This window comes from Glycine max, chromosome 1 (assembly GCF_000004515.6).
Source record: "Glycine max cultivar Williams 82 chromosome 1, Glycine_max_v4.0, whole genome shotgun sequence".
NCBI lineage: Eukaryota > Viridiplantae > Streptophyta > Magnoliopsida > Fabales > Fabaceae > Glycine > Glycine max.
The window spans coordinates 106,322-133,110 of NC_016088.4; the positions used below are offsets into that span (position 1 = coordinate 106,322).

Consider the following 26,789-nt stretch of genomic DNA (forward strand, 5'->3'; position numbering starts at 1 on the left):
TTTTTTTTTTATAGATAACTAGTCTGCAACCCGTGCACATGCATGGGTTGTTTGGTAAGCGTTTTCTAAATGTTGATGGACACCAAAATAACAAAGTTGATTAACAGGAAAATGGAGATTAACACCAAAATGTTGATTGAAAACAAAGTTGATTAACAACAAAATACCATGAGTAAACATTAACAGAGTTTGTTGGAACTAAAGGCAGTCTAATTGTTATCACTATCCTCCCAATCTCCTGCTTCCTAATTATGATATCCCAAATTTTTTCATAATGTCTATAGTAAATAGAGATTTCATCTCCATCATCAAAGTCCATTTCTTCAAGAAAATCGTACCATGGTTGGACAACGCCTTTTCCCCCAATAGCAGGATTCTGAGTTTCAACTTTCCATTGCAATGGGTAGCCATGTCGCCTTAAGACTGTCATGTGATTACCGCAAGCTTTAAGAGGAACTTCTGTACAACGGGGGAGTTTCTGTAAATTGGAAAAAGTAGAATTGTTAAAATGGTAAAAATGTGTTTAAAGAGATTAAGGTATGAAAGTCAACTTACCAGGGGTTCAGGAGCACCCAGCATTTCCTGAGTAAGTCGAAGAGTCCAGATATGCTTTCTGGATGAATGCCTATGTCTGCCACAAGTTTGCTGCTCCAGTGGTGGTATGAAATGTATGTCAAATACAGAGTGATGGCCACAAGCAAAAAAGTTGATGGTGGTTGACTCGTAGATTTTCAAATCTTTCCTGAATTTTTCGAGTCCATCTGCTAAATACACTTTTTCTTTGTGTTGTCTGACCCGTATTTCGTAGATGGCTCCATTGTATCTGAGATGAACAAACTCGGGATACTGTGGTGCCCATTGTGTATGATAGAATGCTGGAAGTTGTATGGTATTCTGTAAAAAAAGTGAGAAATATAAATGCATGTATATGGAACGATAATACTAATGGAAGAATTGGAAAAAAAGATGACTTTGTCATTGTTGAAGGCAGCGATAAATTGAATGATCAATGGTGGTCCGGTCATGGGATTTTTCATCTGCAATCACATAGATATCGTAGTTTGAATAGATTAAGTGTAGATCTTGAAGAAAAGGAAGAAAAAATTGCCTGGCGTGAAGAGGAGAGTAGGAATGACTTACTTTACTTGATGCTGTTGAAGATGTGTTGTTCATTTTGTGGATGGCGTGAAAGTGGAGTTTGGACAGAAAAGTGAAAGAGGATTTGCAGGAGAAGGTAGATTATAGCATTTTCTAGAGTATGGTATTTAATATTTGCTTGTTTCCAATGGCATAACTGACGGTTGATTTGATCATTGCTTTTAAAGTGAGCACGATTGTCAATAGGTGTGAAGTGAATAATTGTGAATTGAAGAAGTGCCAAGTAAATGAAGAGTTTTTGTTGGAAGTAGAAGCTTAACACCGTTGATATTGTGGGGCAGTAATGGTGTAGATTTATTTTGGGCCTGGATATGAGGATTGGGGCAATTTCTAGAATTGCTTGTTAGAATTTGGTTTTTAATGTATTGCAGAGGGGGTATGATATGGTATTTTATAATGATATGATTTCTGAAGGATATATATGGCAATTATTTAAAACTAACTATGTCATGTTGCATAACTAGATTTTTTTAATGTAGTTTTTTTTGTAAAATAAGAATGATGTTGTTTTCAACCAATGGAGTATATGCAGCATGATCTAATATATTTGCACGATTGGCATGAGCGATTTTTTTTAAATATTGTTTAAAGGATAATTATCATATAAGGAGTAGCGTATGAACACTAGATACTTTATTATTGAACTTCAATAGTTTAAATTTCTATATTTCGGAGAAAAATAAAGAAAATTTGTACAGGTAAATGTCAAAGCAACAATTTGGGCTCAGATATATTAAAGTCATTTGATTCTAGTTCTCTTTTAGTAGCTCTTATTTGTGGATGAGAGGCGGTCATTGTATGATTTGGTTGTAAAAGAAAGCAACTGAATATGAGAAGCATTGTTTAATTAAGTAAAAGACATTTTTAAAGATGTGATAGCAATATGCTAAGCTGTGATAAAGTGCTAAATATTCAGAGGTTATGGATATGTTTCTAAACGGGTTAATAATATAACCTTAAGTAAATGAAATTATAAATGGAAGATATTAATGTGGTGATTAAGATTACATACCTGACAATGTAAAATTTAAGATTGTAATATATGATATCATCTTTGGCTGTATGTTAGAATGTATATGAGTAAGATAACAGTTAGGAATTGTTGCCAATAAATAGTACAATTTGTTGTTTCAAAATTTAGAGTTACCTTGTAAGATTTTTGAAAACCTCTTTGAAGACTACATTGGTAGTAGAAGTCATATTTTTTTGGTCTTTATCATGAATAAGAACTTTCAATCCTTGCCTTGAATTGACCCTTGATAATGCAACGTATAATTTTCCATGGCTAAAGACTGGTTTTGGCAAATAAAGTCCAACCATAGAAAGTGATTGGCCCTGAGACTTGTTAATTGTCATTGCATAAGATAGCATGATTGGAAATTGCCTTCTTAAAAGCTTGAAAGGCCATGGTGATTGTGAAGGTGACATTGACATTCTTGGGATGTAAACATTATCGCCAAAATTTTTGCCAGAAATGATTTCAGCTGCAATTACATGTTTGGCTAGTCTAGTAACTACTAATCTAGTACCATTTCACAGACCTTATGTTTGGTCTAAGCTTCTTAGCAACATTATAGGACTACCGATTTTTAGCTTGATACGATGATTTGGCAGACCAGATGTGTTTAGTGAATTGAGAAATTCAGTTGTAATTGATTGGAAATGCCAACTGTCAATGGTTTCTGACTTCTCTATATAATCAGAGCTTAAGTATTCCATCTGTTCACCTATTATATTTATTTCAGGTAGCATGCAAAGTTAAATAGAGAATAAATACTGAATGGATGTTAGTTTTTGTAAGTTTCAGATATGCATAAATACCTGGAATCAAGGAAAGTATATAATCATTGACCTCTTCAACTGTTTCATTGGTGGAAGCTAATATTGCTCTACATTTGAAGAATTCAGGATTACTGTGATGTTCATATAAATCTGGAAATGTTGATTTGACTATAGCATCAATGGGGTCATTATATTCAGTAATCAATAGGTACTCAGGAATTTCAACGGTAGCATATCCATCATTTTGATTCCCAATAACTTCATCTCCAATATCTAGAATCCACTTTGCAAATTTAGTAGTTTCTTGATCATCAATTGATTGGGCATTGCCTTGTAAACGCATGTTTTTGCTGATTGTTAAGACTTCACAGGAAGGCCACAAATATGATGAATTGATTGTTGCATTTATAATGTCTGAACGACTTCCTCTTGGAATGACTGACAGAATTTGTCGGAAATCTCCACCAAATACAATAACTTTGCCTCCAAAAATTTGATTCGATTTTTTTTCTTTAATAATGTCTCTTAAACATTGATCAAGTGCTTGGAAGCAAAATTTGTGTGCCATGGGTGCTTCATCCCAAATTATCAGATTTGTCTGATTTAACAATTCTGCTAGTTGACTTCCTTGAAGTATGTTGCATGTTGAGTCTTCAAAAATTGGCACAGGTATCTTAAATTTGGAATGAGCAGTCCTGCCTCCTGGCAATAACAGAGAAGCTATGCCGCTAGAAGCAACCATAATCACAATTTGATTTTTTGCCTTCAGTGAATTTGCTAATGTTCTCCATATGTATGTTTTTCCTGTACCTCCATATCCATATAGAAAAAACATGCGACCTTCATTGTTGTTGACAGCTTCCATAATTTTGTGATAAATTTGTTTTTGTTCGTCTAGAATAAAAAATAAGTTGAGATTTGATAGAAATGAAGAATTAGCAGATGCAAAATTAGAAGATACAGATGGAATTTAACTTTGTTAAATGCAATTTATAATATATGAATTGGTAGATTACCTGTCATAGATAGAAAAAGATTTTCGAATTCTGATCTAGCCTCATCATTGTTGTAATTAAGTTCAGATAATATCAAGCTATTCTCTAGACACAATGCAAGATTTGCACCCTCAGGATATGGCATTGTAGGATAGTCTTTGAGTGATGTTTGGTGTGGATGCAGAAGTTTTTCAATTTCCAGTAATGTTAAATTTTTAAGTTGCTCATCATCAATCTCTAATTCTAACAAATGATAAAGAAAATAGTTAAACAATGCATATCTGCGATGTTATTCAATATAGAAAGTTACAAACTGATTAAAACTAACCTATGTTCAGAGTTGTTTTTTTATAATGATATGCAATGTCTTCAGCTAACCAATTCCATGTCTGATTCCAAAGTTCTGCAGGTTTAGTAATGGCACCTGATAATAGCATTAAGACAAATAATTTTCTCAAATAATTAGTTGTGCCCCAGTCCTTAGCTTCTTTGATTGCTTCCACAAATTCTCTGTCATCTTGCAAAAAACCCATTGCGAAGCATGCTTCTCTATATGTAGGGTATAAAACATTTTCAATTGTTCTAATATCCTCAAATGAAGTAGCTCCTTTGCATGTAGTAAGCATCATTCTTAGATAAAACAATTCACCAATGGTTGGTGGAACCTATATTAGCCTGCCAATTGTATTGCCTTTCCTTCTAAGATTCCATGATCTAGCCTTTTGGTTGTACACGAATTTGGAAACAAATTATGAATAAGTAAGATTTCTACCTTCTGAAAAACATTTGTTGCTATTCATCCAAGCTAAGAATTTTGAATCTGAAATGCTTGGCTTTGACAGGATATCATCTATATCATCATCATCTTCATAAAGAACATTGTGTTGCCCTGGCAGATGAAAATGTAATCTCTCCACAGCAGGCTTTCTAGCATGTATTGGAAAACCAAAAATTCTCCAAGTAGCTTCGCATGGAGAAATATATCTGGCATAAAAAATTCATAATTAAAAGAGTTAATTAAAGAAACAATGAGTAAATTAAGTATACATATTAAATTAATATTACCTGCAATCTACATATTCTTTAATCTCATCATTTTGAGTGATAGGATTCTCAAGTGCATCATTAGCATCATAAATAACAACAGTGACTCTGTCATAACCTTTTGTTTATATATTTAAATAGATATTTAATGGAAGTATTTTGATTACACCATTCAATATTTATATGTGCTTGGTATTTTCTCAGCAATTTTGCATTGTAAGGTACTATATATCTATTATCAATAATAACTCCATTCTTTGAAATTATACGACCATCATTTCTTCTACGATAGATTGGATAGTCATTTGAATCTAAAACAGTTTAAGGGTGAAACATTTTAGGGTAAAAACGGCTACACTTGCCTTCTTTCATACATGGAGACTTAGATTGCAGAATTCCACATGACCCATGTACCATATGATTTTGGACTAATGTATAGAGTTCCGGGTCATTTTCATGTGAAGGAATTTCTGCTGATATTATCTGGTCAATGTCATCTAAAGATGGATATTTATTATTTGGGTGTAAGAATAGCAATAAATGCACATGAGGAAGTCCTCTTTTTTGAAATTCAATTGTGTGCATATTTGCAATTGTTAGCTGATCGTATTAATAGTGCAACAGTAATATAGAAATTTTGTATAGTTGTATCATATCAGGGAAAAATGAAAAGCAATAAACAAATGTGTAACTTTAAGAAGCATATTAATGGCAAACTCACATGCGACTACTTTTCCAAGTAGGTGTTTTTTTGTTAAGTCAAAAAGCATTTGTTCGTACTTCATTCTTAAAACACGTGAGATAAGATCCGGTCTATCTATTGCTTTTAGATTCAAAGGTGCAAGTACTCTACGGATTTCAGGCCAATTTGGATTACAGGTTAAAGTAATAAAAAGATTTGGAAAATCCACATGGTTGCATATTGTCATACCATCAAAGTAAAGTTGGTCCATATAACGTGGACTGCCAACAAAGGTTGACGGCAAAATCATTCTTTTTCCTTTAGATGAGCCTTTACTGCTTCCAGCATCCAATGATGTTTGTAAACTAAATACTTGTCAACTCTAAGTTTTTTTTTTATTGTTCCTGATGTAGCTAAGTCTTTCAGACTCAACCATGGTGTATGCTTCAACGATGAATTGTTGGAATAGTTTTCTAGAATGCAACAAAGTTTGTGCTTCATTTGATCTGGACTGCAGTCTATAAGCAAACCACTCTCTCATCGTTAGACGATTTCTCTTCATTTTTCTGCTGCTAGATATAGAACGGTGAAGTATATCAGGTCTATATCCATCTTCACCATAAGGGAAGAGTAAAGGGTATTGGAGTCCTAGATAGCTAGAGTGTAATTCATGGATTCTTTGTAATTCTCCATTTTGAGTTTCAACAATAATATCTCTTCTTGAGTCTGGATCAAAATCACCAACAATCAGGGCAGCAACTTCAGAAACATTTGGGAGATTGTATGTACGACCATCTTTCTCACGTGCAGCTATCAATCTCAATTTTACATTATCTAGTTGACTATCTGTCAATCTGTCCCTGGCCATTCTGAAACTTTTTGCATGGACATTGTGCTCATCCAGCATTTGACTTAAAGTTGAAACAATCTCTGGTTGAATTACAACATGTTGGCTGCAAAAAACAATATAAAAATACATCCATTGGTGTCAGAAAACATGTTTTCCCAATCATAATTCTTCATATTTGATAATAAAAGAAACAAAAGAAGTACTACCTCATTGTATTAATTCTATTTTCAACTTCATTCTACGTATCAAAGATATATAACTATGCAAATTTCGGTTGTTTTCCAGGCATTGGTAATAAGCTGCCTATTCGATGGCATGGTTGACCCTGAATTCTAATTGTAGGAGGTCCTCTGCTTTCATTAATTGATTTGTCTAGCTTAATACCAGCAGATGTAAAGGCAAACATCATGTTATATGTCCGTATGTTACACTGATAATTTTTACTATCACTTGCATTACCATCAAACATAAGTCGTTCAAGATACTTCGGGGGACTTTGTAATAATGGAAGTTCAACTTTGTCATCTCCACAACATAAGCTGAATTTTGGACTTGTTGTATTTTTATCTTTTGAAATTCTTTCATTATACCACATTTTTGCATTGCAATGTCTACATTGCCTGGCCTGATCACCCAAGTCAGAATAGCCTGAAATTGTCTAATGAGATAGTAGAATTTAATTTAAAGCATATCAATCGATATCCTTAAGGTTATATCAGAGCTATAATTATTACCTTCAGTATCGATTACAGGTTCATTACTATTGGATTGACAATTTTCATCCTCAGACAAAAAATTAGAATCAGATGTTGTAACAATTTAGGTTAGATATCATAGATATAATTAAAATTTGGGAAAAAAAGTGAACAAGGATTTTCTATCATCGTACCTTGTGGAGATTCAGAATTTATATCCTCTAATGAATCAGCTGTCATGACTTAAGAATAGATACAAATTAAGTCAAGTTGAACAGACTAATGTTTTTTTAAAAGAAAACATCTTATTTATAATTTCTCACCATGACGTTGTATATCTTTCAGAGTGGAATCTATAGTTGCCTCATGTGATCTATCAGGCTGAATCTTATCTTTTTTTTTTTCCAGGATAGCTTTCCTATACATTCTGGCTTTACCTGAGGTAGATGCATTTGCATGTGTATTGTTTTGCATGTTTGCAGTTGATATCAATGAAGCTGTTTGGTATATCAATTCACCACGACAAAGTTTTGAAATGCACAAAGAGGAAATTATACATCAAAGTAATTCCAAATGTCCAGTTGTGTAATAAAGACAAAATTAAACATGCAAGTTGAATTAAAGTAGCTTCGAAAATGAGTCATGTAGCAATGATCAGACTCAGATGTAAAGATATTGTATATAGAGGAGTAAGTTCTGGATATAGAATCAACTATGTGATTGATCTGCACTTTTAGAGCTTAAGAATTTAGAACGGAACTTGCAACAAAGGATGGAATATTTTGTAAATTAATAAATAAATGTTAATTGACATCAAGCAAGAGATGGCAAATATGAAATACGAGTTTAGGGGATTAAATGTGATTAGATGTTTTTATATAATGGATTTCATAATTAATGAACAGATTTGTTTTGGCATCCAAAATTACAACTAAAGATTCATGGGTAAATTAATAAACAAATCTTAATTGACATAAAGCAAGAGATGGCAAATATCAATTCTGGGTTTGGTGGATTAAATGTGATTAGACATTTTTACAGTTATTGTAATAAAAAAGAAAATTAAGCATGAAATTGAAATTAGAACACAAAACTACAACTAAAGATGCACGGTAGAGAAAACTTTGATATCAAAGGCTGTCCAATCTCTCTTTGGTTGATCAATATGTCATATTTGCAATTCTCATCCCTAATAGAGTCGAAATAATCCTTGCCTTGAATCTCTCTTTACTTAGTACTGAATATTAAGTTTCAAAATTAGCTGTGCAATAGCAATAAAGATAGGATTAAATAGTTTTGAAAATTACTTAATATGTCAATCTATTTTACTGATTGTAATGACTCATGATTAATATTTAAGTAGTCAAAAAACTGAGTTTAATTACTAAATGTCAGCTTATATTTTAGTTTATGTGTAATTTGTTCAAAAAAAACCCTTAATTCATCAGTTATCTTGACTTGTTAACATTCATCAACATTCTTGTATTGAATCGAAATAATCCTTGTATTCAATCTCTCTTTATCAATTATCTTGACTTGTTAACATTCATCAGCATTCTTGTATTGAATCGAAATAATCCTTGTATTCAATCTCTCTTTAATTAGCACTCAGCAGAGAAAAAAAATTTTAATTCATCAGTTAACTTGAGTTGATTACATTCATTAAGATTTTGACAACAATAATCCACAGATTGCAATTTCATCACAGTATTAACAAATAGAGTAATGCAAAGCCCCAAAAAACTATTGTTTCATTTAATCAAAGAGGAAAAAAAACAGTTTTGGTTTGCAAGTACAAAATGAACTTAACAAAAATGAGACAGGAACGGTATTCTACAAAATAGCCAACAATTAATGTTCCAACAACGTCGTCCATGCAAAGAGTAAAAAAACCGCAAAAAGTGCGACGGGGTAAATATTACAATTTGGTCATACGATCATAAAAAAACATCCAAGGCAACATGTCAACAGCATAATTCATTCAGCCTGAGAATGCTTGGCTAATTTGTTGGAGGAAACTTCGGCAGGTGAAATCTGAAAGTTTTTTCGCTCATAATCCAACTCATCAAAAGATACGCGCTTAGTTGGTGTCAATGGAATCCTGAGAAGAGGGTCATGATCTCCGGTAACAAACACAGATTGCTGCATAAAATATTAACTGATCAGTAAGCTAAATTTTGTTGACATCATCGGAAAATACACCAGCAAAAACACACAAGGACAACGCCAGCTTACAGATTCAAGCTCTGTAGGCTCACTTGAGTCAAGCATTGAGCGGTCATGATCAGCGGTAACAGACACAGATTGCTGCATAAAATATTGATTGATGAGTCAGCTAAATTTTGTTGCCATCATTGCAACATACACCAAGAAAAACAGAGAAAGACAATATTAGCTTACAGATTCAAGCTCTGTAGGATCGGTCAACTCAAGTATTGAATTCTCGATCTTGCAACATGGCTGCATGATATATGAATTGACACTAAAAAAACAAATGGAATATATGCATACACTCACAATAACTAAAATACATTTGACAAAACACAACCTCACTATCGGGAATCATATCCAGCACAACATTGATCAAGTCTGATTCATCTGAATATTTAAGAACAACAGAATTCCTGAACCTTGGTTGCACCTTCACTTTGAATGCAAGGAAACAACCCAATAGCCTATCTAGTGCTTGAGGAGAGACATTTAAATCAACATCGCCATCCTTGCGCGGAAAAAGAAGAATGAAAATGGATAGCAACCTAACAAATTTTCACTGTAAATTAAAAAACATTGCATGACAATACAATAACATACTTCTATTTTGAGCTTGTTGACTTCATCCGCTGATTGACCAATTAACTGTGCATATTCACGGTCCTAGATAAAAAATTTGGTCTGTTCACCCTTGTGATTAACCATCACCTCAACTCTATACCTGCCAATATAGATACCAGTATAAGAAAAAGTAGTTGATGAACGTCATACCAATTAAACAGTGAATCAATCACCTTAGTACAGGTTGATCGTTCTCTTTTCCACACAGACATGTGAACGGCACAATTTCTATGTCAACTTTTTTATAACATTGATCGCAAGCCGGATAGCACCATGAATAGTTGTCCATCACTATAGTTGTAATCTTGGCAACAGTAACACAAACAATTTCCTGTTTGAAGGAAATAACAATAGATTTTCGCAAAGAGAAGCTCCAAATGAATAAGAACATATCCTCAGAAGTGCATTATCTGAGAGATATTTTTCACTCAGCCTTTGACAGAAATGCATCTTTTGATGATAATGAGATGACCTGAAACCTGTGAACTCCTTGTCCAATAGGCGTCAAAACTTATCTAACCTCGATCCCTAAATCTAAAAGGCTATAAGAATACAACAAATGCAAAAGCCCAACAAAGATTACTTACATATTTAACAGTTTGAAATTACAATCACATAAGTAGCACATTGCCAAAATACCTCTCTCTAAATTCTTGAATTTCCAGCACAAGGTCGTTGATCATGAGTTTAGACGCCTTGAAAGAATTACTGACCGACGACGAATATGATCCTACAGATTAGACCCCAAAAAAATATTATCTAGTAAGCATGAAAATTGAGAAATTTCACATTACACTGACCCTGCGCTTCCTTAATGCTGGCATGTGTCAAAAGAATAACGATCGGCCTTTCATCTTGAACGTCATTCAAATAAGACAAAAACTGTAAGCAGTAATTTTCCCAGAGTGTGCAGGATAGCACCTGTCCACTATCAGAAGGAAACAACAATTAATGTATCAGTATATCAGCATCTAATCATCATCCGATTGAAACAACAATGACACACACTCAAAACTTAAATTGTAAAAGATAACCTTAAATACTTTAATTTCAAAACAACCCTCGTATTTTTCGATGACACATATCGGAATACCACTTCATCAACCACGCCAATAACATCTAAAGCAACCACAAGGTAAACGCATCTTACTTGAAAAGCCATAATCACGTCAAACAAAATCAATCCACAAATTGCAAACAACGATCTTACCAACCAAGAGTCCAATTTGAAAATGACCAGCGATGACACTGGAAAAATCAACAAATCTGAATTTCCTAAAAGGTAAGTGTTCCATATCAGATTGCCTAACAACAGTAACTCCAGTAAAACATAATTTATATTCATGATCACAAACTCTGAATTTCCCATCATTCTTGATAACTTTAAAATTATGCATCACATAAGTCAAATTTTCTTTCAAATCAGCCTTGCGAGACTTCAGTTGATCTTGTTTGCACACAACATGCATTTCATCTCCCTATAATATAGAAAACATATAAATACCTGATTGAATGGTCAATAATATAATTTATAATAAAAAAACTGCCAAAAACATACATCATAATCAACAACCACCATTTTGGCATGTTCAGACTTTTCGGGAATCCCAATGAACCAAAGATCAGTGATCCTTACAGAAAGTTTAAGAGCTTCCCTTGATCCATCTATCAACTTAATTTTATCAACAACACGTGCCATAACTTCATAATCGCAAAGCCTGAACAACAACACCAAGAAAAACAGAACATCAGTTAAAAACCAAGCATATAGTCAAACAGTGAAAAAATTAAACTACCACCTCAACCATTGGAAACCAAAGTTAACAACCTGTCACCAAAAAAACAAAGAAGAAAACTCACAAAACACACATAAGACCACAATAAACTGCATATGAATAAGTAAAAATAAACACCTGGCCATGTGAGTAAACAAAATTAACAAAAGAGGCAACAAACATATAAGAATGCATTAACACCAAACTTAACAAACCATAGAAAAAACAGACATCCTCAAGTTAAAGCTCAACTTCTCTCAGCCAAACTCAAACTTGGGTACAAAAGTATAATTTTCATTTGTTGCACTCAAAACTAACAACCAAACAAAGGAAAACTGTAAAACAAACTTCTCAACCAAAGAATGCACAACATAAACATTACCTTAGCTTCTCACAATCAAGCTCAGCAAGGCAGCAAAACTAAACTGCAAAACAAACTTCTCAACCAAAGAAAAACTGTAAAATCACAGTCATGCACAATAGAAAAATTAGAAAACAAAGCACCAAAATCAGAAAAAGACTCAAAACAAACCGAATACAAAGACATTCAACAAAAAAAAACATTACCTTTTCTTCTCACAACCAACCGAACAACAGAGCTAAACCAAACTGGGAAACAAAAAGGAAAATCACAGCCATGCACAACATAAAAGTTAGAAAACAAATGACCAACACACAGCCTCACACCTTGAAATCCAGAAGCAAGCAAACAAACAGTTTTGCTCTGAAACTTGAAAATGAAACAAACGAAAATGATACAACAACGGCCAACGACATTCTGCAAAACACCCAAACCACGTGTCCAACCAAACAATGCAAGCTAGCTTATCCATTAGACACATGGCACAACAGTTGCTTTTTGAGGAAAAAACAAACATGTAAACCACACACGTGTTGTAGCCGAAGAAAAAACCAAAAGGACAACAAAATGACAATAAACCCAGCAAAAGGCAAACTATAAAACAAACGTAACTCATTAAAAAACAAAAAACAAAAGCTAAAGCACACATGCACAACATAAACATTACCTTTTCTTCTCACAGTCAAACCCAGCAACGGAGCAAAAACAAACTCCAAAAGAAACTTCTCAACCAAAGAAAAATTGTAAAATCACAGCCATGCACAATATAAAAGTCAGTAAACAAAGCACCAAAGAAGAAAAATACCGAAAAAGAGTTCTAAAATCACCTGGAAAAACTAACACACATACAAACTGAAACCAAACCAAATGCAAAGACATTAAACAAAAAAACAGAACAACCCGAACAACAGAACAAAACCAAACTGGAAAACAAAAAGGAAAATCACAGCCATGCACAACATAAAAGTTAGAAAAGAAATGACTAAGGCAGAGCCTCACACCTTCAAATTCAGTTTTGCTTTCAAACTTGAAAATGAAACAAACGAAAATGACACAACAACAACCAACGACATTGCACAAAACACCCAAATCACGTGCCCAATCAAAGAGTGCAAGCTAGCTTAGCCATCAGACACATGGCACAACAATTCCTTTTTGATGAAAAATGATGAAAAAACAAACACGTAAACCACACACGTGTAAAACCTCCAACACAAACCAAAAAGCCAACAAAATGACAATAAACCCAGCAAAAGGGACAGGTGCCCATTTTCTAAGCAGGGACACACCAGTAATTTTCCTATACTTCTCTTTTATAATATAGGATATAGATAGGTATTAAATTCTTTTTTCGATTTCAAAGTATTAGAAATTTTTTTTCAATTATTATAATAATAAGTAATATCAAATATTTAAAATTATGTGAATAAATAATAAAAAATATTAAAATACAGCAACCGAAAGTATAAATAAGAAACTTTAAATACAATTCTGTTTCCCATTTTTAAAAATATTTTGACTCCATTGATTCCATTATCCAATGACACAATTTTAAAGAGGAGGGGATCTAGCATTTAAATTCCATTATCACTTATCCATATTTGAATGATATGGTTTTTTATAAAAAAAAAAAAAAGTTGGTTAAATATCTTTATGTTTTGTTTTGAGAGGAGAGCAATATGTTTATCGGCATTTTTCATTCTGCAGTTTGGTTTGAGGAGTTGCATAATTTCTTTGTTGTCAGGCGCGGACTTCTTACTGTCACTCGACCTCGACCTCGACGACGGTCAGTTGTTTTCTTTTCCATATCTCGTGGCTTTGCTTTCGTTTCGTTGTAGTGTATATCCTGAATCCCGATCGCAGAAATAGTGTTAGTATTCGGAATATAAACAAGTTAACTAGTGATGGATAACGAGGTCGAGGTGCTAGAATTTGATATTGGGCTGGGAGGAGGCGAGGGAGAATATGACGATGACGACGGAGGAGGAATTGATGAGGAGGAATTGGGTGTAGCCACTGGAGGTGGGGAAATATATCTTCCTGAGGTGGACCTCTTAGATCTTGAACCTTGCGAGGGCATGGAATTCGAGTCTGAAGAGGCTGCCAAGGCCTTCTACAATTCCTATGCCCGTCGTGTTGGGTTTAGTACTCGCGTCAGCTCATCCCGTCGTTCCAGGCGCGATGGAGCTATTATACAGAGGCAATTTGTTTGCGCAAAGGAGGGTTTCCGCAACTTGAATGAGAAACGCACGAAGGATAGAGAGATCAAGCGCCCACGAACAATTACCCGAGTCGGTTGTAAAGCCTCTCTTTCTGTCAAAATGCAAGACTCTGGCAAGTGGATCGTCTCTGGCTTTGTTAGAGAACATAATCACGAGCTCGTTCCACCAGACCAGGTGCATTGCCTTCGCTCTCACAGGCAAATTTCAGGAGCTGCCAAGACTCTCATCGATACTTTACAGGCTGCTGGGATGGGTCCTCGTAGAATTATGTCTGCACTAATTAAAGAGTATGGTGGGATTAGCAAAGTCGGCTTCACAGAGGTGGACTGTAGGAATTACATGAGGAATAATAGGCTGAGAAGTTTAGAAGGTGACATTCAACTTGTTCTTGATTATTTGAGACAGATGCATGCCGAAAACCCTAATTTCTTCTATGCTGTGCAAGGAGATGAGGATCAGTCCATAACCAATGTTTTCTGGGCTGATCCCAAGGCTAGGATGAATTATACATTTTTTGGTGATACTGTAACCTTTGACACCACATACCGATCTAATAGGTATCGGTTACCATTTGCTTTCTTTACTGGTGTAAACCATCATGGGCAACCTGTTCTCTTTGGTTGTGCTTTCCTAATTAACGAATCTGAAGCATCATTTGTGTGGCTTTTCAAGACATGGCTTATGGCCATGTCTGGATGTCCGCCAGTGTCAATAACAACTGATCATGATTCTGCAATTCGGTCAGCCATAATACAAGTCTTCCCCGAGACTCGTCACCGTTTCTGCAAGTGGCACATCTTTAAAAAATGCCAGGAGAAGTTATCTCATATTTTCCTCCAATATCCAAATTTTGAAGCAGAATTTCACAAATGTGTTAACTTGACTGAGTCGACTGAGGAATTTAAGTCTTGCTGGTCAACACTTGTAGATAAATATGATCTCAGGGTCCATGAATGGCTTCAAGCAATATATTCTTCTTGTAGGCAGTGGGTACCTGTATATTTGCGAGACACATTCTTTGCAGAAATGTCCATCACTCAGCGAAGTGATAGCATGAACTCTTACTTTGATGGGTATATAAATGCTTCAACCAATTTAAGTCAGTTCTTTAAGCTCTATGAGAAAGCACTTGAAAGTCGCAATGAGAAAGAAGTGAGAGCGGATTATGACACAATGAATACTTTGCCGGTATTGAGAACCCCATCTCCAATGGAGAAGCAAGCATCTGAGCTTTACACGAGAAAAATTTTCATGAGGTTCCAGGAGGAGTTAGTTGGGACACTTGCATTAATGGCATCCAAAGCCGATGATGATGGGGAGGTCATTACATATCATGTAGCTAAATTTGGAGAGGACCATAAAGGGTATTGTGTTAAATTCAATGTTCTGGAGATGAAAGCAACTTGCAGTTGCCAAATGTTTGAGTTTTCAGGCCTTCTTTGTAGGCATGTTTTGGCAGTCTTTAGAGTTACCAATGTGCTTACTCTCCCATCTCATTATATATTGAAACGTTGGACAAGAAATGCCAAAAGCAATGTAATATTAGAAGAACATGCTTGTGATGTATATACTTACTATTTGGAATCTCATACAGTTAGATATAACACCCTCCGGCATGAGGCTCTTAAATTTGTTGATGAAGGCGCGCGGTCTGCTGAAACTTATGATGTCGCAATAGATGCTTTACAAGAAGCTGCAAAAAGAGTTTCTCAGGGAATACAAAATGAGGGAAAAATTCCTATCAGTAATGGAAAGGTAAGGAGTCACGTGCTGAATGATGAAAGTCATGCTAATTACACAAGTGGGTGCCAGGAAGCAAGCTTGAGCCAGCATATGTCTAAGGTCTGATTTCCATTTGAAAATATTTTTAACCTCTTTTATGATATCTGTTTGAGTGCATTTTACTCTTTCATCCATCATTATATGAAACCAATCCTGAACCTTCCCCTAATAGCTTAAGGCATTATGATATAAACCTTCACGACTTCACCTAAAACCAATCTTGAAATCGTACCAGAGCTGCTATGACCAAGTAGTTAGAAGTTTGATCCCTGCCACTTTCATTCTTATAAATAAAGCTCAATTCTGTCACAATATAGAGAAAACCTGTGCAATGGCCCTGTCTCAAGCCCTAAGGAATTGATGTGAGGGGGTTAGAGATATATAACTAGTCTCGAACCTTCATCTAACCGCATAAGATTTTAAGAAAGTTGGTTGTCGGCGCACCCTTTTCAGCTCTCAAGGTAAGGCTAGTTACTTTCTACTCTTAATCCTTCAATCACCTTGAGTTATTATGAGTGCTTTTGTTGATTTACTCTATTCAAGTCCTGATATATAATCATTTGTCGTATTTTAAATAAAGCTCTGTTTGAGAAAGCTTTTGTAGATTTACTCTATTTAAGGACCCTGCAGATCACTGCATATTAATTCCAAAGGAGAATTGTATACAGTTTGAGAAAGCTTAGAAGGAAATCTATGAATCTTGCCCATACAACAAGCAGAACAGAAGGGCAGTTCATCTTTAACATGAATTTTGAAATTACAATGATTAAGCACAAGCTTTAAAGCTTGAGAATTGGGATGACCTAGCCTATGGTGTCAGATATATATAGAATTAGGCACAGTATTTTTACAATCAACAGAAGAAAGTGTTTATACAAGCTGGACAACAGAGCAGAACTGAAGATTGGGAAATTGATACAAGCCATCAGATCCAACATCTCCTTGAAGAATGATTTTATTGGAATCTTGAGATTTAACAAAGTAACAATTAGCATGAAACTCAAAGAAAACATGATTATCTTTGGCTAATTTGCTTACACTAATTAGGTTCTTAGTTATTTGAGGAACAAGAAGCATGTTTTTAAGAATACGTTTGACATTAGGACTGAAAGGGGAAACAAAATTGGAATGACCAGCGGCTGAGATATTCAGACCTTGTCCATTGCCAATGGAGATCTGGTCTGGACCCTCAAAAGGAGAAGTTTGCTGGATGTTCTGTGAGTTATTGGTCACATGGAAGGACGCTCCAGAATCTGGAAACCAAGATGATGAAGCATTGCAGTCAGAATTTGCCACCATAGCTTGTGCAGGGCTAGAATTAGAGTTCTGAGAGTTATGATTCTGATTCTGACTTTGCTGTGAACTCCAATTTGAATTAGAAGACTTGTTCCAGTTATTGTTTTGGTTCTAATTCTGACCCCAATTCTGATTCTGATTCTGATTGTGAGACCAGTTATTATGATTGTTGTTATTCCCATAATTGCCATTGTTGCTATTCCCATAATTGCTATTGTTACCACCACTGGCAGCTTGATACTGAGGATTGAATCGATTGTAGCATGTCAGAGCTATGTGATTGTACTTGAAACAAACTTGACACTAGACTGAGCTCCGACTACCGCAACCACCTCCATGGTTGAAACCACCCCCGCCTCGGCCATTATGGCCACTAGAACCTTGTGAATTTGAAGAATATTGATTCGTATACACAGCATTAGTGTCGGAGTACAAATTCGAGTTGTCAATCTCAGTGGAGTGCAGCAAACTCACTTCGGTGAGATTTACTCTTGGTGTGAAGAAATTACTCAAAGCTTCGAGTTTGGTCTATTTGTGAAGCCATAGCTCCTGCGCAAGGATGTATCCTTCAGTCTCTTCAATTGCGATGTGTGTGGTAGACGACTTTCAATTAGAGCGATGGTCGAGTCAAAATCCCTAGGAAGTCCTTCCATAATCACATACATGTGCTCACGATAGGTAGCAGCATCACCTACCGAAGCAAGCACATCAATGAGTCTCTGACCTGAGAGAGAAAATCAGAATCTTGATGGTTATCCAATGTTGTGTGACGGAGCTCCAATCGGAGCTGTCATGCCGTTGTTTGCGTTTGGTGATGAAAATATGCATGAATCTTGTCCCACATTTGATACGAGTGTGTTGATCCAAGAACTCGAGCAAGCATGGAGCTTGAGAGCGTAGACTGAAGACAAACAATGAGAAACTGATTTTGTTTCTGCCACTTCAAGAAGAGAGGATTAACGCGATTAAGATCATGATCTTCATCGGAAAGGTTTTGCGGAGGGATTTGAGGACTCGCAATGAAGCGATTGAATCTATTCTGTGATTTGATGCAAAAAAAATTGTTGTAGGGAACAACAAAGAAACATCTTGATTCATCAGAACCATGTTGAGTGAAGTTGCACTGGAGTTGTTCGCCAAAGTTGGCCCACCGTTGTTGGCCAGAGTTGCACCAGAATTTGTGGAAGCCATGAAAAAAAGATCAGAGAGCTCTGATACCAAACGCAAGGGAAAAGGGATTTGTATATTGCATTTAGAGATCCAGCTGAGAGACTAAGTGTGTCTCAGAGGGTGGCGGTCGACAATACCATTACTGAGTTCAATGGTTGGGTTTCCGACTTAGAAGTAGAAGAAGTACAGTGTGTAGGGAGAAAATTCACATGGTATAGACCCAATGGGGCTGCAAAGAGCAAACTGGATAGATTCTTTGTCTCCGATGCATGGATATCTAAATGGCCCGAAAGTACATACCTCATCTTGAATAGAAACTTCTCGGATCACTGTCCCATCTTGCTTAGATCTAGAATTGTTGATTGGGGTCCCAAACCCTTCAAGGTTCTCGATTGTTGGCTGAACGACAAAACTTTCGAAAACCTAGTCAAAGGGAGCTGGACAAACTTACAATTAAGGGGGTGGGGGGATACTCACTGAAAGAAAAAATTAAGAAACTCAAGGAAAGGATGAAGCAGTGGAACAAACAGCAGTTTGGAGACACACTTAAGAAGGTACAGCAGATCGAGTATGATCTCAACAAGTTGGAAGCAGGCAGCAATGATAGACAGCTGTCCCCGCAGGAACTGGCAGCACGTAAAAAGTTGCAGGAGGATCTTTGGACAGCGGCACAGTCACATGAATCCCTGATGAGAGAAAAGGCACGTTCAAAATGGATCAGAGAAGAGGATTATAATTCACGATATTTCCACATGCTCATGAATTCTAACCGCCGGAGTAGTGCAGTCAATGGAATGCTCATTGAGAGAGCTTGGGTTGAAGATCCAATTAGAGTGAAAGAAGAAACCCGCAATTTCTTCATGTCCAGATTTAGCGAACCTGATCTCGACAGACCAGAAATTAGTGGCACCAGATTTCGGAGGATTGGATCGTAGCAAAATGATTTGCTGGTGGGAGGATTGTAGGAGGAGGAAATAAAGTTTGCAGTATGGGTGTGACAGTGAGAAAAGCCCAGGACCTGATGGCTTAAATTTCAAGTTTATCAAGCACTTTTGGGAGACACTAAATCCTGACATCATCCGGTTCCTGGACGAATTCTATGTCAACGGTATTTTCCCGAAGGGTGGTAATGCCTCTTTTATCGCTCTGATCCCCAAGCTGAAAGATCCTCAAACGCTCAACGATTATAGACCTATCTTTTTAATAGGCCATGTCTATAAAATAGTGGCCAAGATACTAGCAAACAGATTGAAGAAGGTGTTGTCGGACATCATTGATGAGAGACAATCCGCATTTATAAGGGGAAGACACCTACTACATAGTGTACTGATAGCTAATGAAGTAGTGGAGGAGGCAAAAAGGAGTCAAAAATCATGCTTGGTGTTTAAAGTAGATTATGAAAAAGCATATGACTCCGTCTCATGGAAGTTCCTAGCACATATGATGAGGTGTTTGGGGTTCTGCAATAAATGGATTCAGTGGGTCATGGGTTGTCTCCACTTAGCATCGATCTCCATTCTGGTTAATGGTAGCCCTACCCAAGAATTTGCCCCACAAAGAGGCCTTAGACAAGGGGATCCCCTAGCCCCTCTACTGTTTAATATTGCTGCAGAAGGTTTAACAGGTTTGATGAGAGAAACGGTGGATAAAAAATTCTTTAACAGCTTTCTAGTGGGCAAGAATAAGGAGCCAGTTAGCATATTACAATATGCGGATGATACCATTTTCTTTGGGGAGGCTACAATGCAGAACGTGAAGGTCATAAAAACCATTCTCAGATGTTTTGAATTATCATTAGGGCTCAAAATTAATTTTGCGAAGAGTCGATTTGGGGTGATTGGCAAATCTGATGAATGGAGGAGGGTGGCTGCCGAGTTCCTAAACTGTAGCGTGTTGTCCATGCCATTTCCCTATCTTGGTATCCCAATTGGGGCAAATCCAAGAAGTGCTGTGGTCTGGGATCCTATCATTAGGAAGTGAGGCAAAATTAGTTAGATGGAAACAGAAACATATATCTTTCGATGGGAGAGTCACCCTCATTAATGCAGTCCCAACTTCACTTCCAATCTATTTCTTTTCTTTTTTCAGGGTACCCAGCAAAGTTGTTGACAAGCTGGTCAATATTCAACGTAGATTCTTGTGGGGTGGAGGAAGGAACAAAGGAAGATTGCATGGGTCAATTGGGAAACAGTGTGTCTCCCAAAAGACAAAGGAGGACTCGGTATAAAAGATCTACAGACGTTTAATACAGCGCTGCTTGGAAAGTGGAGATGGGAATTATTTCAGAACCAAGGGGAGATGTGGACTAGAATACTGATCTCTAAGTATGGCGGATGGAGATCCCTTGATGAAGAAAGAAGAAGCAGCTATCATTCACCATGGTGGAAGGACCTTATGTCCATCAACCAACAACGGGACTCAACTGTACTTAGGAATCAGATAGAATGGAGGGTGGGATGTGGAGACAAGTTCAGATTTTGGGAAGATATATGGGCAGGCAATGACAGAACACTAATGGCAAAATACCCTAGACTATACCAGGTTTCAAATCAACAGCAGCAAACCATCAATTGTATGGGAAGCCATAATGCTGCAGGGTGGGAATGGAACTTTGGCTGGAGGAGACCCCTTTTCGAAAATGAGATTGCTATGGCGGCAGATTTTCTAGAGGAGACAGCACAGCTAACAATTCACCAAAATAGTGCAGATTCATGGATATGGAAGGTTGACCCGAGCGGGAATTTTCTAGCAAAAACAGCGTATCAGCTACTGTTGGCAGAAAAAAGGGGGGAAAATGAAGACCGGACCTTCGTGGATCTTTGGAAGCTTAAGATTCCATCCAAGGCAGCGGTGTTCGCATGGAGGCTCATTAGAGATCGATTACCAACTAGGACCTACCTGAGAAGTAGACAAGTGGAGATAAATGACTCAAGGTGCCCTCTATGCAACACCTCGGAGGAGAACGCAGCCCATTTATTTTTCAACTGCAACAAAACCCTCCCTTTATGGTGGGAGTCTTTGCAATGGGTAAACACAAGGGGTGTATTCCCACAAAATCCCAAGGACCATTTTCTGCAACATGTAAGTGGGTCTGCTGTTGGAACTAAAGCAATAAGATGGAAGTGCTGGTGGGTAGCGCTAACATGGACCATTTGGAAGCATCGAAATGGGGTGATCTTTGCTAACCAAACTTTCGAAGGAAGTAAAGTGATGGAGGATGCGATTTTTCTACTATGGACATGGCTTAAAGTTATGGAGAAGGGTTTCACCCTGCATTTCAATCACTGGTCCTCTCATCTCACAGTAGCTTTTTGTAATTAGGAAAGGATGGTAGCTGCTGTAATCTAAGTAATTAGTGCAGGGTAAATGTATTTCTGTTTCTGCAGGTTCAGCTTGGTTCTTATTATATGTATCTTGGCATTCAGAACCAGCTGCTAATCCACTCCCATTATGTATCTACAGTACCTCTGGTACTCATTTATATATATACTACTTACTTTTGCTGAGCAAAAAAATTAAATAAATAAATAAATAAAAATTTAGAAAATATTACGAAGCCACTGAGATCCCTTACAAGAGCAGTATTTATACTGCTGAGATTCAGTTGTAACTGAAACCTAACTAGAGCTAACTGTCAAGTGACTACAGTTATTAAACTAACCAGAGTTAGTTACTCATGTACACTTACATTGTCATAGTTTGATCTTGGAAGAGCTTTAATAAAGGCGTCTTCTGTTTGGTGGTATTAATGAACATGACAGGCCATATAGAGCCTGTTATGTTCTTTATTCAGCATGGCCCCCATACATCATTTTGGATTAGTGATATTACAGTATACTTACTCGGTGTCTTTTCTTTTGCTTTTTAGATAGGGGATAGCTGTCACACTGAGAGTTAGTTAGGTTTTCTGTTTTGTATTGCACAGCTATAAATAGCTATCTTCTCCTTTGTTGTAAACCAACAATTCTCAGAATTTCAATAATACAAATTACAGTTCTGTTCATAAATTCTAATATGGTATCCAGAGCACAGTTTGATTCTTAACTTAGATCTATGGCTTCTGATCAAAATCCTCCTCCACCTCTGACACTTCCGTTCAATGTGGAACCTATTTCTACCTTTCCACTGCTGTCATTTGGTGGCTGCTGTTACTTTCTCTCACTCTATTTCAGAGAAATTATATACGAAAAACTATCTCTTCGGGTATCAACATCCTGTGATAAAATGTCACCACTGATTGCATCATTTTCTTGTCAATCCTCAAATTCCTCACTGTTGAAGATCATGACACTGGCAGAGTCTCTGCTTCTTATCTTGCTTGGGAGCAGCAAGACCAACTTCTCTTATCATGGCTTCAATCTTCTATTTCATGCGAAATGCTTGGCTGTGTTATTGGTTGCAAATCTTTGTGGCAACTTTGGGAGAAGATTCACATTTTCATTTGCACACTAATGTGATCGCACTGAGCTACACAGCACTACACTTGAGAATAGCAACATATCTGAATTCTTGCTTCGTATTCGGGCCTTAGTTGATACTCTCATGGTGATTGGGGACTTTGTTTATTCTAAAGAACAAATTGATATTATTCTGGAAGGGGTGCCGGAGCGAATATAATAGCAAGTTCTACTCTCTTATCAGTAGCGAATATGAAAAAATTGATCTACTTCTAATGCCTCACCACAACTTCCTCTGCAGAATCTGACTGAGCAATGTTTATCTCAGTTCTTTGACTCTAATGGTGGTGATCGCTACGTTGCTGGTCCCACTGGCAGAGGTGGCTGCAGTGGCCATAATGGTGGTCATGGAGGCCATGGCAGATATTCAAGTGTTCAAGTTTGTCGCAAATTTGGACATGATGCTTCTGTTTGCTATCATTGTTTTGATGAAAACTGTGCCTACTATGTCTCTGAATCCTCCTTCTTCAGTCAATCCTCCACTACGTCAAGGTATCCTCCACTTAGGGTTCCCTCTCAATTTCCTTTTTCTGGTTCCTATTTATTCATGCCTCAAGGACATGTTTCTGTTGTGCTTCATGCTATACCACGGCAGGCTCCCTTCATGAACCCTAATTTTTCGAATAATTTTTTGCACCCCACTCCTCAAGCTATGCTTACCAGCGCTAAACCTCAAGGTTCAGCAAGTCGGTACCCTAACTCAGGTGCCTCCCATCATGCGACTAATGTTTCCCCGAATATTCAACAACTCCTATAGGGAAGTTAACTAGTTATGGTAGATTTTCTGCACCAAACTACCTATTTTCTCCCTGAATAAATGATTTTGGAGAAATTTACTTTCCATGATTTTGGAGAAATTTACTTTCCATAGAATATTTACGTCAATTGGCTATAAGTCCATCAACCTTGACCGAGGATTGGGCTATAAGTACATCAATTATGACTAATTTAGTCAAATATGGACTTATCTTTTGAAGACCAAATTCTTGTAACTTATCTTTTAAAAAGCAAATTGGTAGTTTAATAATTAATATATTTAGAGAGGAAAAGGAATATCTTAATCATGAATCACGATTGAACAAAGTTGGCCCTTCAACAGATAAATCCCTTGAGTGTTTTCCTTATTTGGTCTCTCATCTAACCAAGCTCTTTATGTTTTGTTTGTGCTTTCATCCTTGCAATTCAGAGTTCACATATGAATATAATGATCAGTTTTCCTTGTTCCAGTCTGATTAATGCACTCGGTTGTCTGATGTGCATTTTTTCGCCTTATTTAAGAGAATTATCTTAATTATGACTGGGTTAATCAAGTATGCATATTGTGCTGAACCTAGTTTTCCTCTGTAATGTTTTTTTTATCCTCAATGCTAATTTTAAAAATACTTGCACCACATATCATCTCATAATTAAAATCTTTAATTAAGATATGGTGTATGGTCTTAGTTGTGGGTTTTAAGCAACTAATGTTGATGACATTGGCCTGTAGATGATATACATTGTGAATGTTAGTATTATGAGGTTATGTTTGGTGGTATTATGATTGCAGAGTATTTATTCTTCAGGATGCATTTACTCAGATCTCATAATTACATACCTATTGACTGGATATTGTCTTATATCCACTTTAACTTAAGATTTTGTTAACTTACCTGTCTAGCTTCTGCTATTTGATGGAACAGAAGCATGTGCATATTTGTGTCCTTGTGAAATTTGTCAAAAGTGCTTTCAGGTCCATAAGTCCATTTTGTTCTTGCATGCATGCATTTGGTTGAGGAAGGTTAAATATTAATGATGTGGAAAAATATATAAAAACTTCGTTACTGTTTTGCTTTGGGTGTCTTTTCATTTTCTTCTATTTAGGGGGATTTATTTATTATTCTTCCCCTAGATGTACTTTCTCATTCCTTTCAAATATTTTATTCCTTCTGAAGAAAGAAAACATTTATTGTGTAACAGATTTTATAATATCATTGGTTTTAAATATATAATCATTCATGCTTAAGTATGTTTTTGCTTATTTTAGTTTCATTGCTTTATGTCCTGCAGGATGATTTGGATAATATTAGAAAACTTATGAATGAGCTTGAGTGTGCAAATCGGAAGTGTGAAATTTATCGGTCCAACCTGCTTTCAGTTTTGAAAGCTGTTGAGGATCACAAGTTAGAGTTGTCAGTTAAGGTGGAAAACATCAAGATAAGCATGAAAGATGGCATCTAAAGACTATGGATAATTAACATTGAAACAGATACGAAAACAAATTCTAAATTCTATTTTGGCAACCCTATCGCGCATCAATAATGATCCCATGACAACCCGCCGCCCCACAATTGTCTTGTAGCCCTCTTATGATGTTGTATAAAGTTGGTTTGCAGTGGATTATTTTTTTGTTCAGTACTATATTTATTATATTGATGTCAACTTTTATAGTCCAAGTTTTCGTTAAGAAAATAATAATTTAGCACATATACGTCATGTATTAATATTTTTTTGAGTTTAATAATTGCTTATATAGCTTTTTCTTTTTTAAGAAATTGCTTACATAGTTTTTAACTCACAAAATGAACTATTTGATTTGCCTACAGTCCAAATATTTGAACAACTATTTATAATTTTTTAATACCATATATGAAGAAAATATTAAATGAAAAATAAACATATTTAATGTTTTGGAAATTAAAATGCTTTTAATACTCTGTTTTGCCTAGTAAGAAGATTAATAAAGATTTTGCAAGAGAATTTAGAATATTATTTTTCATTAATCATAAAAGCTTGGGTGTATTTAATCAATAAAAATTGATCTAGTTGGTATAGAACGAATTCATATTTCACAAAGACATAGATTCAATTTTTTCTATAGATTCAATTTTTTCTATTGATGTGAGAATTTTGTTGGTGAGTAATATATAAGTATTTATGTCAATATTTATTGAGTCTTAAGGTTTACTTTAACTTTGGTGAATTTCTAATATTCAAATTACAAAAGTCAAATTTAAATTCAAATTTAAGATCACATAGAGAGTTAGATGGTGGTTGTCATGTCTAGTGAATCCTAAGAGAAATTGAGAAATTACCTGAAATCTTCACTTACCAAAATCAATAACATTATAGGCTCAAGATTCTATAGTAGCTGTTCTAAGAGAAATTAAGAAATTACTTGAAATATTATCCTCTTACCAAAATAAGTAACATTGTAGGCTTAAGATTCTAGAATGTACCTTTGCTTTTATACTATTGTGGCATGGTATCATGTGGTTGTAATTTCTAATAAAAAGTCTACTCATCTTAAGAGTATTTTTAATTGTCAATCTTAAATGAGAACGTGTTTAACTGTTTTTCTTCCAATATATATATTTTAAAAAAATATATCAATAATTACTATCACAATATAAATTATTAATCATAAATCTAAAATATATTTTAAATGTTTCAAAATATTCATTTATTATAAATTTTAATTATAATATAAAGTATATAATTAAAAGTATTTATTTATTATAAATTTTAGTTATATAAAAAAAGTATTTATTCTTTGTAATACACATATTTGGTAAAGGATAATTCTTTTATACCCAAAATCATAATTCCTAAAAATCAATAATCCTAAGATAATAATTCAATTATTTTATATGATTTAAATTTTTTACCCAATGTAGATTAATTGACGAGATTGTTAAATTTAAAAAGTTTT

General features: G+C 35.6%; 1 protein-coding gene across 1 annotated transcript; it reads left to right on the forward strand.

Moving 5' to 3' along the window:
- Positions 1–13,785: 13,785 nt before the first annotated feature.
- LOC100788220 (protein FAR1-RELATED SEQUENCE 5) lies at positions 13,786–25,564 on the forward strand. The gene is made up of 2 exons (XM_003517880.5): positions 13,786–16,238; positions 25,148–25,564. Exons 1-2 carry the CDS (start codon positions 14,079–14,081, stop codon positions 25,316–25,318), a joined length of 2,331 nt encoding a protein of 776 aa, XP_003517928.1. The 5' UTR covers positions 13,786–14,078; the 3' UTR covers positions 25,319–25,564.
- The last annotated feature ends 1,225 nt before the right edge of the window (positions 25,565–26,789 follow it).

What these genes read in the sequence shown, in the direction of transcription:
- LOC100788220 (XM_003517880.5), top strand. Translation starts at nt 14,079, where the DNA reads ATGGATAACGAGGTCGAGGTGCTAGAATTTGATATTGGGCTGGGAGGA. An exon ending in TGAGCCAGCATATGTCTAAG is followed by an intron (nt 16,239 to 25,147) that starts GTCTGATTTCCA and finishes TATGTCCTGCAG; the next exon opens with GATGATTTGGATAATATTAG.